The 13,796-nt window shown below is 36.0% G+C and overlaps 1 protein-coding gene across 6 annotated transcripts in view; it reads left to right on the top strand.

Annotated features, from left to right (window-relative positions):
* Nucleotides 1-13,796, top strand: part of LOC124162073 — a 127,945-nt gene that overhangs the window by 97,479 nt on the left and 16,670 nt on the right. For all 6 annotated transcript variants that reach the window (XM_046538461.1, XM_046538434.1, XM_046538478.1 and 3 more), the window contains 7 exons: nt 3,795-3,999; nt 4,145-4,301; nt 4,429-4,634; nt 6,722-6,870; nt 8,035-8,147; nt 8,477-8,672; nt 10,565-10,774. In XM_046538461.1, the coding sequence (XP_046394417.1) occupies nt 3,795-3,999; nt 4,145-4,301; nt 4,429-4,634; nt 6,722-6,870; nt 8,035-8,147; nt 8,477-8,672; nt 10,565-10,774 (1,236 nt within the window). The remainder of the gene's footprint in view (nt 1-3,794; nt 4,000-4,144; nt 4,302-4,428; nt 4,635-6,721; nt 6,871-8,034; nt 8,148-8,476; nt 8,673-10,564; nt 10,775-13,796) is intronic.

Raw genomic sequence — 13,796 nt, 5'->3', positions numbered from 1 at the left:
AAATCCAAGTCTATATTGCATTTTTCCAACTATTTCCTTGCTTAAAATGCTTAAATAACCTTAGAGATGTGCCGTGTTTGGTCTCATTATTTTTTTAAATTACATGTACATTAATAATATATCAATATAATAAAAGTATAAGGGCAATTGCTGAAAGTCATTGTTAGACACCTTTTAGGCTACTTGGTGAATCATGCAGCAGTTGACCTCCAGAAACGGGAACTTTGAAGCGTGTAAGCTGAAAAAAGGTTAGTGGGGGAGAAAGGGGGAGGCGTGAAAACAAGTTTCTTTTGTTCTCGTGTAACTTGATATTTTCTTTTGAAGCTAAGGTCTTCGTAACACAAAAAATGCGCGAGCTGGAATCTTTTGTTTGATTTTGGAGAAAAGGAAAGGTTAGAGGGGGAGGCGAGTGCTGAATGGAGGGGGACAGCGGATCTTGGGAAATGCGCTTATGTTACTATCCCACGGCATTGAGCTTCTTCCTATTGTAGTTTCATCTCGTGGGGAAGATTCAAACTATGTGCCTGTCGTTAATAGCCATAAATGGCCCATTGTATATATTTTGTCTCATTTTCTTCCAACGATGGATGCGGGAAAATTATGCTTCAGGACTGCTATTATTCGATGCTAGTATTTGAGCTATGATTTACTATTCGAGTTTGATAAATCCGCTATTTGACCCATCTCAAGTTTTTAATGGTGTTATTTTTAATTACGGTTTTTAATGATGCTATTTATGCGAATGGTGTCATTTAATTTGAAATAAAAAGTTCATTTTTCAAATGTATTTGGTATATATCTATTTATTTATATATTCATCAAGTGAAATAGGAATGACATTTAATATGCTTTGTGCAATTCTAGTATTCGAGGTATTCTGAAATTGAGATACTCGAGTATTTGAGTAGAAATGAGTCGAATAGCAGATATCTCAAACTCAAATATCGACTTTGAATATTAAATCATTGCATGAATACTTTGAATACTAGAATTGTGCAAAGCATATTAAACGTAAGTTTCTTCTTCTATTTCACTTGACGAATGTATAAATAAAAAGGTATCCTGTGGAACTTCGATCTATCGTTTTTCAAGGGGATGAACGAAAAAATGATGAATGAGAGAATGTTTGACTAGGTTGCCTATGCAGCAGGAAACCCAGGATTTTGGCGAGTAAATGTGATTTTCTTTAACGGATTCAAACAGGAATTTAGCTGATTAATGGAATATTTTAATTTTATGGGAACAATTTGGGCATTAAGTTGATTCAACTAACATCTCTTTCAAATATCCTGAGGTAACACACCACCTCGCAAAAAAAATTATTACATGCCGTCTCGGCATTTACACTGCTACGATGGATTTCTGTCTGATGTATGCCCATCTGATTCTTGGCTTCATCCAACTTCTTATTTTCAACAGGTAGCTCGCTTTACCCCCACTCTTACTGTCAAGTGCTAGCAGACAATCCAAGGCGTTTTGCAAAATACACGCGCTTCTCCACTGGATTTTCTTCTTCTTCAATTATTTTCAGTCCATCTTTGGAAGTTATCATGAGATAAGAAGATAAACTCGAAATGCTATTGCGGAGAAACCAAATATCCTGAGAAAATATCCATTCGTCTGTTACTGTGACAATAAAGATTTATAGCATAACTCATAAATTGTAACTTAATATGTATATGTTTTTGGAAAAAATACAACATCAACTTCCGAGAAGCTCTGCTCCGAGGATATGGAGTTTTGCCAGAATGCTGAGTCTCCGTCGTGTTTTTACATTTATTTCCTTGCGTAAAATGCTTAAATAAAGTCAGAAATATGTCGTGTTTGGTCTTATTCTTTTTTAAATTATGCACACATTACTAATATTTCAATCCAATAAAGGTGTAATATCAATTGCTGAAAGTTATTGTTAGACACCTTTTGGACTAATAGATGACTCATGCAGCAGTTGACCTCCAGAAATGGGGAACTTTGAAGCATGTAGACAGAAAAAGGTCAGTGAGGGAGAAAGAGGGAAGGGTGAAACACAATTCTATTATTCTCGTGTAATTTGATATGTATTTTCTTTTGAAGCTTTTGGTTTATGGTCTTCGTAGTACGAACCCTGCGCGAGATGGGGCCTTTTGTTTGATTTAGGAGAGGAGGAAAGCGTCGGAGGAGGGGCCGAGGGCTGATGGATGGAGGGGGTAGCGGATTTTGAGAATTGTGCTACGTAGTTTCTATCCCATGGCACAGAGGTTCTCCTGGTGGGGGAAACCAGGGATTTTCAAATTTTTTCTCCCGATCATTTTCGGTTCTCCACGTCGAACTCTTTTCACCGCTCTAATCCGCAAATTTAATGTAGTTTGTCAACTTTCCTAAAATGGTGCTGCATGCACTAAATGACTAGAGTATTCTACATTTTTCGGAGTCAACTACCAACGACATGCGTGCGACAGTGTATGACACGAAATTCGAAGTATTTGAGGTATTCGAGATGGTGCCTTTAGCATAATTATTCGAGATATATATCTTGAATATCGAATACTTTCTAGTATTTGAGGTATTCGAGTATTCGTGGATACTATTTGCACATCTCTATATTTGAGCTATGATTTACTATTCGAATTCGATATTAGAGTTCAAGAAATCTGCTGTTTGACCCATCTCTAGTTCCTACCATAAGAAACCTAAAGGGAAGGGAAGTAAAATCTTCTCTCCGCTCAGCTCTGTCTATTGCTTCACTTTGTATGACTCTGTCTTTTGCTTTGCTCCACACTACTCTCTCTACTGCTTCACTCCGCATGGCTCTGTCTAAAGCTATGCTCCACACGGCTCCATCTATTGCTTTGCTCCGTGTAGCTATGTCTATTGCTTTGCTTCGAGTGGGAGCACTTGGCAAGTTAATGCTTCTATTTGAACCACAGAGTGGAAATGTTTTAACAGAAAATCCCCAGAGCAGCTCTTTTTAAATTATATTTCAATTCCCATTGAGCATCCCTCATATAAAACCAGCTTTTCTTTCTTCGGTCCTTACACTCCTATGTTCATATGTATAAATTAAATTTCAGTATTGAAGTTTTATACCATTGCTAGTTGAATGAAAGGTGGTGTCCGCTGTTAAAATTGCGTCGGTTCCTCAGCCCCATTCTGGCTCACAGCGTTACAGAGAGATCGTCTCATCTGAAAGCCGCTTGAATTTCACGCGAACGGCAGCCGGCAAAAAGTTGTTCCGTCTGAAAGTGGTATCATTGTAGCATTGAGTGTATTTTACATTATAGACAGCCCATCGCAGGGCTGGATTGAAATGGGCGCCATTGGGCGTCAATGCGACTCGTTTGAAAGCGGCGACAGCTACAGAAATGTTACAATGTTGGCAAGAGCAACAAACTGATGAACTTTTAAATGCACATGTTAGCCAGCCCTCCCAAAAGAAAAAAAACGTGGACGCCATGCAATCGGAAAGTAATATGAGTGTATGGGTTTTTAAATCTTTTTTCTTCACAGTTTGGCCTTGAATACGCAGCAGACAATTTTCGCTATGGGTGCTAAATTCAAATCCTCGCGACCGTTCCGAGCCGGTTCCAAAGTACCGACTTTATGCGATCGATTCTCGATACCGGTTCCACAGGCTGAGAAACGGGTACTGGAACTGACCCATCTCTAGTATTTCCATCTGTCTTTGTTTTTTTCTTATAATCAGTAATTTATGTCCACATTTCATTTTTTTTCACCTCTGATATATGCTATTCTGTCTTTTGTCTTTTTTGAAATGACTGATATCTAATGGTGGTATATTTTTCTTTTGGATTTAGGTCGTTATACCTTGGTGTAGCCCTGTTAGTTTACGTGCTCTGTTCCAAGCAGAACCATTTATGCCAGATTTGGAGCTCTCTCAAGTAAATGGAACCCTCTTCCCTCGAAAGTCTTCTCTCACTCCAACCCTTTGCTCACGCCTTCTGTCCCTTTGGAGGCATATTTCTAAGTCACGGACGCACTTTGAAACAAAACCTGATACAGGTAATGAATTTTATCACAGCATTTTCCTTTCTTTCGGTATGTTTAGATATTTGTTGAGTTTGAATTATGTTCTGTGGCAATGAATTTTAGCTGTCAGTGTAATTTGGTAACGTTTTTATTTATTGAATAATCTTTTTATTTACAGGTTTCATTGGTAAAGGACTTACTAGGCATGTTAATCGTATTTGGAACTACATGCTTAAAGGTCTTATAGGAACTCTAACCATAATGGTTGTCTTCCCCATTTTGTGCCTTGTAACAAGCATTGGAAGTCTAGTCATTGCATTAGTGGCATTTCTTTGGTAAGGAACATTTTAATCTGGTTTTTAAAAGTCTGTATTTAATGCCATGATCTTCCATCATTGAATTTATCAGTGTGTTTATTAAGTAAGTTTTTTTTGTTATTTTGCACGTAAATGATGCTTCAAGGATGCCCCTGGTGACATTTGGCCTTCATCTTTTTATGGCTCTGGCCTATGATTTTGATTGTCCTGATCCTGAGCATCGTAATCGCTATCTTGTTGTATTGGAGGCTATCATTTGGGACTTTGGAGTGCAAGGAATTTTACAACCTATTGCTGCTTCCTTCATAGCATTTATTGCCTGCCCTCTTCTGTCTTTTGTCATTCTTATTGGTAAGTAATTTCAAAGCATGCATTCCTCAAGTATGTGTAAAGTTTTGTAGTTTAAATGTATCATTTTTCAGGTGATTGTTTTTTTTTCTGCAAATGTGTTTTCCTTTTCTTAAGATTTGGAGGTTTGGTCAGACCATTTAAAACTTAAATCCATTGCCAGCTGGTTGTCAAGATTTTTATTAACATTTTCAAGCCTCAATATTGGACATAGTAAAAGATGGCTGTTATACTCAATAGTTTCAGGTTTGACTTGGTGAAATTGCCTAATATAAAAGAAAATAACTTTTTTAGTTTCACATATTTAATGTCACACACTTTCCTTGGAGTGCGATAGAATCTGGCTGGGGTACATGCTACAAATAAATTGACAATTGCTGACAATTTATTTATTCTTTTTATTGATGAATCCAAACCACCAGATTCAAAGAAAGAATTATTCTTGGGAAAATTGAAATTTCTTTTTGTGACTGTGAGTAGTCATACGGAAAAAGTAATCAAATGGAAGCAATGGCATGCTTGTGATATTTTATTTTTCTGTGCATGCTTTACTTACGATGATGCAGAAATTTTTTCTTGATTCTTAGGAAAATTGAGTTTATTAGCTGTTTCTGTGTTATTCATTAAAATTCCTGTGATTATCCTGAAGAAACCATTAAATAATTGTAGAATTCAAAGAACTACTGTATTTGTCTGAATATAGTCCCCCCTTTTTTTCCTAAAATGACCTTGATAAAAGTTAATGGGCACTGTATTCAAACCCATTTTTTAATTTTTTCCGGAAACTCAAGCCTCAAAATTAGGGGGGGACTATATTCAGAGGGGGACTATATTCGGAGGAATACGGTATTTATTGTGTATTGTTTAGAGTTATGTACTACCCTATAGTGATTGATTGAGGACAAATTTGACCCTTTGAAACCAGTTAATTTCTTGAGAAAAATCGATTAAAGTTGCATTTGAGTCCTTGTATTCGTGTCAACTCTATAGTGCCATGAATGGAAAATTTCAAGTTCTCTAGTATAAAGTCAATAAATATTTCAAGATTCCTCTGTATCTATCGTAACATGAGTTGGGCTAGATTTTAGTAACACCATTACATAAATAAACTGAAGTGTTGGCATTAATAAGTGTGTCACCTAGAAACTATGTACGTAGTAGTTAGTAATGAGAAGTATGAAATTGTGTATTTCATACTGTAATGGTTCACCGTCGGTCGCCCGGATGAAGACAGCGAAAAACACCCTTAAACGTTAAAGCACTTTCTTGACGAATTGTCACCAAGGACGATTTACCAAAGGATTTATCTGATTAAAATATAATGTGTGGGATTCCCGTTCACAGTTTATCTCATAGTGAAAAGATCCTAAGTTGAAATAGACTCTCTCATCTCCTCTAATCTCTTAATTTGCTCGTACGTCTTCTCGAGCAACACCCTTAATCATCAGCACATAAAATAAGGAAGTGATCCTCCTTACAGTCCCACCTGGCTTTTATATGCGCCGAGGTGGAAGAGGGGGTATCGATGCACACACTCAAAAAAAAGAAGGTGGGGGGAAACACTCATTCAGGCGCTCGTCACTTATCCGGTTGACCTTCAAGCAAAATCCCATTATTCACTCCACATACTCTCCCTTGCCTTCTTTCCTCCACGCTTTGGTTAGAGGGGAGGGGAAAAGAGATGGGTGAGGATTACGGAGGAGAGGGGGTGAGGACAGGGACTAGAACGAGCCGAGACCGTCACAATACCCTATTACTAGCCTCATGCAGTATAAAACTTTTTTTGCTTAAATAAAACTCTGGTAGCTAAGCATCTACGTTTCCAGAGCCTTTTTATGTATATCTCCAAGTGTTCTTGTTCTTGGAGATGGGCCTTGAAGTTATTCTTAAATGCTTGAACTTAATTAGCTCAGTTTGCTTTTCTAAACTCATGATTTTTATTTGTGATTGCTAAAAGGTTAAAAGAAAAAATTGTTTTCCATAATATTTGTTTTTCTATACTGTTCACAAAAAGTTCATTTTGCAAGCTACTTTTCATTATATCTTGTGTAAGAAAAATGTGCTTTTCATACGTACAATTTATGTTTCAGTTGGGATAGTCCGATTTACTCTTCGGATGGTTTGGGACTTCCTGATGTTCCATATGGTCATTAAAAAGAGGGGGAGAGTACCTGCCAGTGATAGTTTTGTAGTGAAGAGGATTGCTGGTCCTGGATTAGCCTCCAATTACTTTTATCAGGTAGGATTTTGTAGAAATATGATTTATACCTAGCAATTCCTCAAAATAGGTAAATTTCACTCAACTCGGAGCAATGAGAAAATCTGATAATTATACTTTGAAGCCAGGAATTTCATACCCATTTCTGAATTAATGCTCTTGATTCATTCTAGAAAATTTTAGCACTAGTGGAAATGTTATAACTTGAAGAAAAATTGTGTCAAAGGAATAATTCTATATGAACTATTTCCTTCCAAAGAGAATATTGAATGATTGAACTGTGCAAGTACTGTTACAGTTCATCTTCAATTGTTGGAGAATTTTTCCCTCACACCTCCCCTCTTTCTTTCGTATCCATTCTCTCCCAACTTAGCTCATAACTACCAACAGGAATTGTTTTCAAGTACAAATACAGTTGTTATATTTTTTCCTATTAGGTTTTCTTGCTGCAAGAAATTCATCTCAGTACATGAGTATTTATGAGAAAATATGGATTAATGAAAGTAATTAGGTACATATTTCAATGAGACAATCATAAAAATCTCTTAAAAAACCTGAGAAAACCATGAATTTCATTTTTTTAATAAGTGGACTCCATTATAAACCTTTTGGATGTCAATTATGTATCATGGAAAGGATCCATGACATGGAAAATTTACAGAATTTTTTCCATCTCTCTATCCTGATTAGGTAGAGCTGTAAAATTCATTGCAAAGCTGTTTTGAAAACCATTATGTCACTGAACTCGTGTGAATATTTGAGTTTGGCTATTTTCAAATTTAAAATCTTTTTGAGGTTTGAATGTGCCATTCCTTTAAAACATCATTTCTGACTGTGATCTCTATCTAGTCAAGTCTCTTTTTAAAGCTAAAACTTTTCTTGTCCACCGTGATTGAATGACTAATTCAAATATTTAAATATTGAGTCTTTATTTTTCAATTTTGCTATTCACAAAATGTATGTATATCGTGAAGTGTTATTAATACATGCAGTATAGGATTTCTATGTATTTCAATGTTATCAGGGATGAGGAATAGATTTTTTAGGTTCTGTTATGGCACCTTCAACCTCTTCTTGTCAGCATTCACATGCTATGATATCATAAAACGTCACGTGTTCTATAAATTTGCCACTCATGAATTAGGATTGCATTATAACCTTAAGGACTTATGTTCGTTTTGACAGATTAAACCAGAACAGGCGCTTGCTGCCTTTGAAGCTAAAATGGAATTAGATGAGCTGGCAGCTTTCCAGCATGAAATGGAGCAAATAATTCTCAGACCCCAGAAAGAATTTAGGTAAGTTTTCTACAAATTTCATGGATGTTTGTTGTATGAAGGAATTTTTTTGCCATTTAATATAATGAAACTACAGCAGAAAAGAATAGTTCATTAGTTAAGAAAACATGTTTCAAACTTTATTTAATTTTTCTCCAGTAGTGCTAATTTGTGGTCTAGAGCTCCTATCTCCTCACAAAGTTCTTCCTGAATAATCTCATTGGATTCAGGGATAAGTTTTACTTAGCGCATATCACAATTTTGTCATATGTGCATACATTTATTTCTAAGTAAATTTATTGTATGAATGATGAACTCTTTATTGACACTTCATTAAATTTTTCCCATAGTCATTTTGTAGATGCATGCTTCAAGCCTTTTTCTGCTAGTCTGTCAAAAGAAGGCCCTTATCGTATCCTAGAGAAAGAAGCTCAAGATCTGACTTCATCTCTGCATGAGAAGTTGGAGAAAAGACGTAGAGATTTGCAGACAGGACTTGGAGTTGGAGTCCGTTCAAGAATAAAGCTCTCAGCAAGGGATCTTAAAGTGAGTATCATTCCATCTGCATTTTTACATTTTTAAGTCTGGATTTATTTACCGCATAATTTTTTGTTGCTGAAAATAAATTCCAGCAGGCTTAAGGTAATTCTACTTTTTGTGAAGGAGCCAGGCAGTCTTGCATTTGCTCTGGAATTTCTGCTCTTTTTAATGAAAAATCAGGGGTGCAAATAATCTACCTTTTAAACCAAGTTCCATGTTCAAAGTTAATATTGTTCAGTTGAGAGGGTTTTTACTATGTGAACACACTAAAGCACAACAATCACATCAAAACTTTCAATATTTCATGGAAGAGACACAAGAATGACCTAACTCAATGCTGCGGGGATTAAGCATAGGTTAAATAATTCAGATATTAATAAATTTTTTCTCCACAAGCAAAAAATTTACCACAATCGACCACAATTTTGTCGACCATTTGCACACGCACGTATGAATAACAGAATAATGGTATTTTTGAGTTTTTCAATTGAATATTTGAAAATTCAATTGAATCTTTTCTTTGAATTCAATTGAATTTCCTAATATTCAATTGAATATTCATATTTTCCATTGAATATTTGGAAATTCAACTGGAAAATGGCATATAAAATTGAATTCAATTGTAATTTTCAATTGAATCGGCTGATTTTTTCCAATAGGGCCATTATTTTACAGTAAATATGAACTTTGATCCTTTATAAACGATTGTCTTTAAATGCTTTGAAAAGTATCATAACAAGTAAAAGAAAACCTTAAACCACAAATAAAGCAAGTAGTCACTCATTGCACCATCAGTTGCAAAGGCACAAAAACTTGCGTGATAGACGACTTGGCTCGATAGTATTTCATGTAAGTTTTATGCTGGATTCTTTGATTGTAATCAATTTTCATAAAAAGCAAGTTTAGTTTAAAGCATTGAAAGAAAAAAATCCCCTGGCCAGTATTAAAAATTAAAAAAGAATCTTGAGGGAGCATCACCATCATTGTGAAGTTGTCCCACTATAAGATGTCGCAAGACTTTTAACTTTATGCCAAGTGGTACAGTATTCCTAGTCAGACTGACTTATATGACTCATTTTCTGTTTTATTTTATGGGAAAATATGACATTAAAACGGGATGGACGGATCTAGGATTTTTTTCGGATCCGGATTCTGATCGGATCCTTGATTTTCGGAGCCGGATCTTTCGGATCCAAATGCATTTTCAAATTCCTAATGCTGAGATTCCCCTGATGATTGTTCAATCTCTTGGGAAGAGTCACACTATGTGCCAGTCTTATTTTGCCTTTTTTATTTTTCCACGGCTGAAATTCTCCTACATAACCTCTGCGAGAGCTTTCAAACAAAACGGTTCATGAGGTGGACAAGAATCGCATGCGACGGCGCATTCAAAGATATAATCGGAACTCTTTCCACTCTTATGGGGCACGTTGCATTCACTGAAGCTATTATTTAAAATTTCGGATCCAGATCCGATGTCTTCCGCGACATTGGATCCGATGTATCCAATGAATGGCAATATCCGCAGATATTTGGATCCGAGGTATCCGATCCGACTATCCCTAATTAAAACTTTGATTGAATTATTGACAGCATTGAGTTATAAATGTTAAAATCAGGGATTTTCCATAATGAAACGGAATCAGCTTGTCGCAGAATACTTTTTTAATTGAGGCAAAAGATGTGGAAATCACAAAGCATCACAGATTGTTTATAAACGTTTATAAAGAACTGGAGAGAATTAAATTGGATCACAGTGTAAACATATAAATCGCAACACCATTTATCTGTGAGTGGTTGCACATTAAAAATAATGTACATATATCATTTGGCATTACAAATACTAGATTTCGGAAATGATTTTTTTGTACTGTGGTAACTTATTGTTGTAATTTCAGATTGCTATTCAGCAAGCAGCCTTGATTCTGGAGAGATTCCATCCTACTCATATCATGAAAAGGTTACCAGTAGATGAAGAAGAATTTTGGGAGAATAAAGGATTGTCACCAAATGATTGGGCAGGTCTAGCTGGTCTCATGTATTCAGAGATATTTAGTCTGGACTTCTTGACTCCGCTTGATGATGCTGACACCAAGTTTAGACTTGAGGTAATTTATATCCAATTGTAATTGTGCTGACACACTGAAAATCATGTCTGCATGCACTCTCTTGTTTGTCAATAAGTGCGATCAAGCTGAGGTAAGGAGTAAGTGAAGCCATTTTGGCAATATTTGTATTCCAGATTAGTACTATAATTATGGTGTAGTTACTTACTGTAGTACTTTCTTAGAGGGAACAATGAATTTATATTATAGGTATGTTTAGGATTTTTCTATGGGGTCCAAGAGGTTAAAGTCCCTAAAAATTTAGTCTCTTGTATGTGTGCCATCTATCCTAATAATTACAGTAAAACCTCTATGTAGTGAACCTCTTTACATCGTAAAACTCCATACTTCGTACCACCCCTATGGTCCCGTCAGATTTACTTGTAAATTTATAGGCAAACCTCTTTATAGTGAACCTCTTTACCTCGTAAAACCTCCACTTATCATACCAAGGAGACACCCCTGAGACGGCCTAACTACCTCCGCAATCGTACCGAGACAACTAGAGACCATTAATGCAGCCTCGATTATGTACATGGCATGATATTTTCAGCGATAAATGTTTCATGCTAATTTTTTTTCTTATACACCTTTAATATGCTGTAATTTTCACGTTAATCATTAGTTATGGCCGTTTTGATCGATATGAGAGCATACCTAACAGTATATAAGAAAAAGGTATCCAACTATCATAATCATTTTAAGTGATTGTATCACACATCGTTTTCTCTCGAACCATGGTAACAATTGCGTGATAGTGCTCGCTCCCTGTTATTTATGGCTTCATTTTCTAATAAGTTCTCACATACTATTTACAATTAATAAAAAAGGCAACTAGCGCAGCTGATAAACCTTTGCCGGCAGAAATATTTCAACTAATTTCGCTCCCATCCTTGGAGACAGAATTACTCGACCGCATTGCTACGTCCACTTCTAAAATGAAAATATTTCATGAATTTACCGCGACTTGAAATGAAATAAATACAGTTTTGCAATTATTTCCTTCCCATGTTTCCCTGTGTAGCGCTTTCTTACTACCCCCTTGGTAATTTTTTCTATGCTTGTGTGAATGGTCATGGTTTACAACATAGAGGTGTTAACAATTTATTGCGCTTAGCGACAGTCATATGTCTTGCCTGCATATTCATGCCGCGAAATCTCGCTCTCCCATCTGGAGCCTGGGATGTCAATTTATAGCAGTGCTGAATATCACTCCACACGCAACAATGTTAGGTGTGGGAGACAACTAAGTAGCTGATACACGGAAGGGCAATGAAATTTTTTACCGTCACCGCCGCATTCCGTCGCACTTCGCCCAGCATTCTTACTGGGAAATTGTGTTGTTTCGCAGACCCAACATTTGTGTGTTCATGGGCTTACCCAGTGAGGGGCAGGAGGGGGCAGCTGCCCCCCTCTAGAAGGAAAAATCGCAAATGCCTTTAAGGAAAATAATATATATTCAAGCAAATAATTTTGAAAACTTATAAAGAGCTGTCACAGTTTCCTTAAAATGTTGATTCATTCACCTTTTCCATGCTTAAATCTTACCTACAACTTGAAAAACCATGGCTTGCCCCCCCCCCCCCCCCCCCCCACTCCTAGTTTTGATCCTGGGTACGCCCTTGTGTGTGTGCCCTCTACAGTTTTTCTTTGGATCTTTGCGTGCATTGTATTTTGGTGAGAGGGAATTCGAAGAAACTTTTGAAAGCACGCTCAATATATGATGTAATTTTTGTAAGTCAGTAATCACATGTTAATTTATTTTTTTATAATATTTAACTAGTCATATGTTATAAAACTGATATATCAATTTTCTAAAGCATAGTATAAGGAGTATTTTTAATCATTTGCCATAAAATCTGAAAATATACGAAAATTTCTTAGTTAATTATAAGCTGATGATGGATTCGGCAAATAAAAGAAGGCGGCGACTTGACATTACCACAAAATTAGCAATTTTCTAAGCCATCGACGAGGGCAGGCAGAAGAAAGATGTAGCAGTGACCTTTACCACCATCCACGCTGAAATCTATTATAAAGAACCGTGGAAAAACAGAAAAAAACTCTACGCATGAATAAAAAAAGTCAGGCAGTGAAATATGAGGATATAGACTAGGGTATTTTTGATTAGTTGATGGAAGGCAGAGCCAGAAGCATACCAATATCTGAACCGATTTTACAGTGGAAGGCTAGGGAAAGTGGAATGAAAATGGGAATTAATAATTTTCAGGCTTCCAATTGTTGGTTGCAAAAGTTTAAAAACAGGTGGAATCTTGCAACTTTGAAGACGTGTGGAGAAGATGCAGGGGTCAGTGATGTAGTGGTAGAAGAGTGGAAACAAACTTTATCAAACATTTGAATCACATACTAGCAATGGGATATTTTTAATGCTGATGAGACTGGATTTTTTATAACTTGCTAAATGGCCTCTTGAACAAGTTACTTTTTCCTTTATGTAATCATTAAATTGTAAATATGTGTTCACTAATCCATGTATCTATGTTTAAATATGTAAATTAGGATAATGTTTTAAAAGACAGTGGTTTCTTTTATTTCCGAAGGATATGAATAAATGGTGCCTAACACAAAAACTTCTCTACAGTGAACCTCCATACGTCAAATTGCCCAAATTTTAGTCCCCTCAATTACGATATAAAGAGGTTTTACTGTATGAAATTTTTAAAGAATGAAATAAAATTTTCCATTCGTATTTCTGCAATTTCACTTGCTGTAAGAAATCCATTTTTGATTAATCATATTGAGGGCATGAGTGTTTACTATGTACTGTTTATAAGCTTTTGCCTACTTCTTATCTCGGGATTTTGAAGTTTTCATTTTATTCTAGATTTTTAGATTCTCAATGCTACCTTTGCGTTCCATGAAGATTGCATGTTGGTGCCACAGCATTCAATGTATACCTACCTGTGATTTAAATTGATGATTTATAAGATGCAGTGGAAAGGTGTACTAATTTTCACAGTCTTAGAGACACATAACATTTAAGTGGTCAGCCTTAAGTTATAGC

The sequence above is a fragment of the Ischnura elegans genome, chromosome 1 (genome assembly GCF_921293095.1).
Source record: "Ischnura elegans chromosome 1, ioIscEleg1.1, whole genome shotgun sequence".
Taxonomy (NCBI): domain Eukaryota; kingdom Metazoa; phylum Arthropoda; class Insecta; order Odonata; family Coenagrionidae; genus Ischnura; species Ischnura elegans.
The sequence above is the reverse complement of the archived record's forward strand: the minus strand, read 5'-3'. Positions and strand labels throughout refer to the sequence as shown.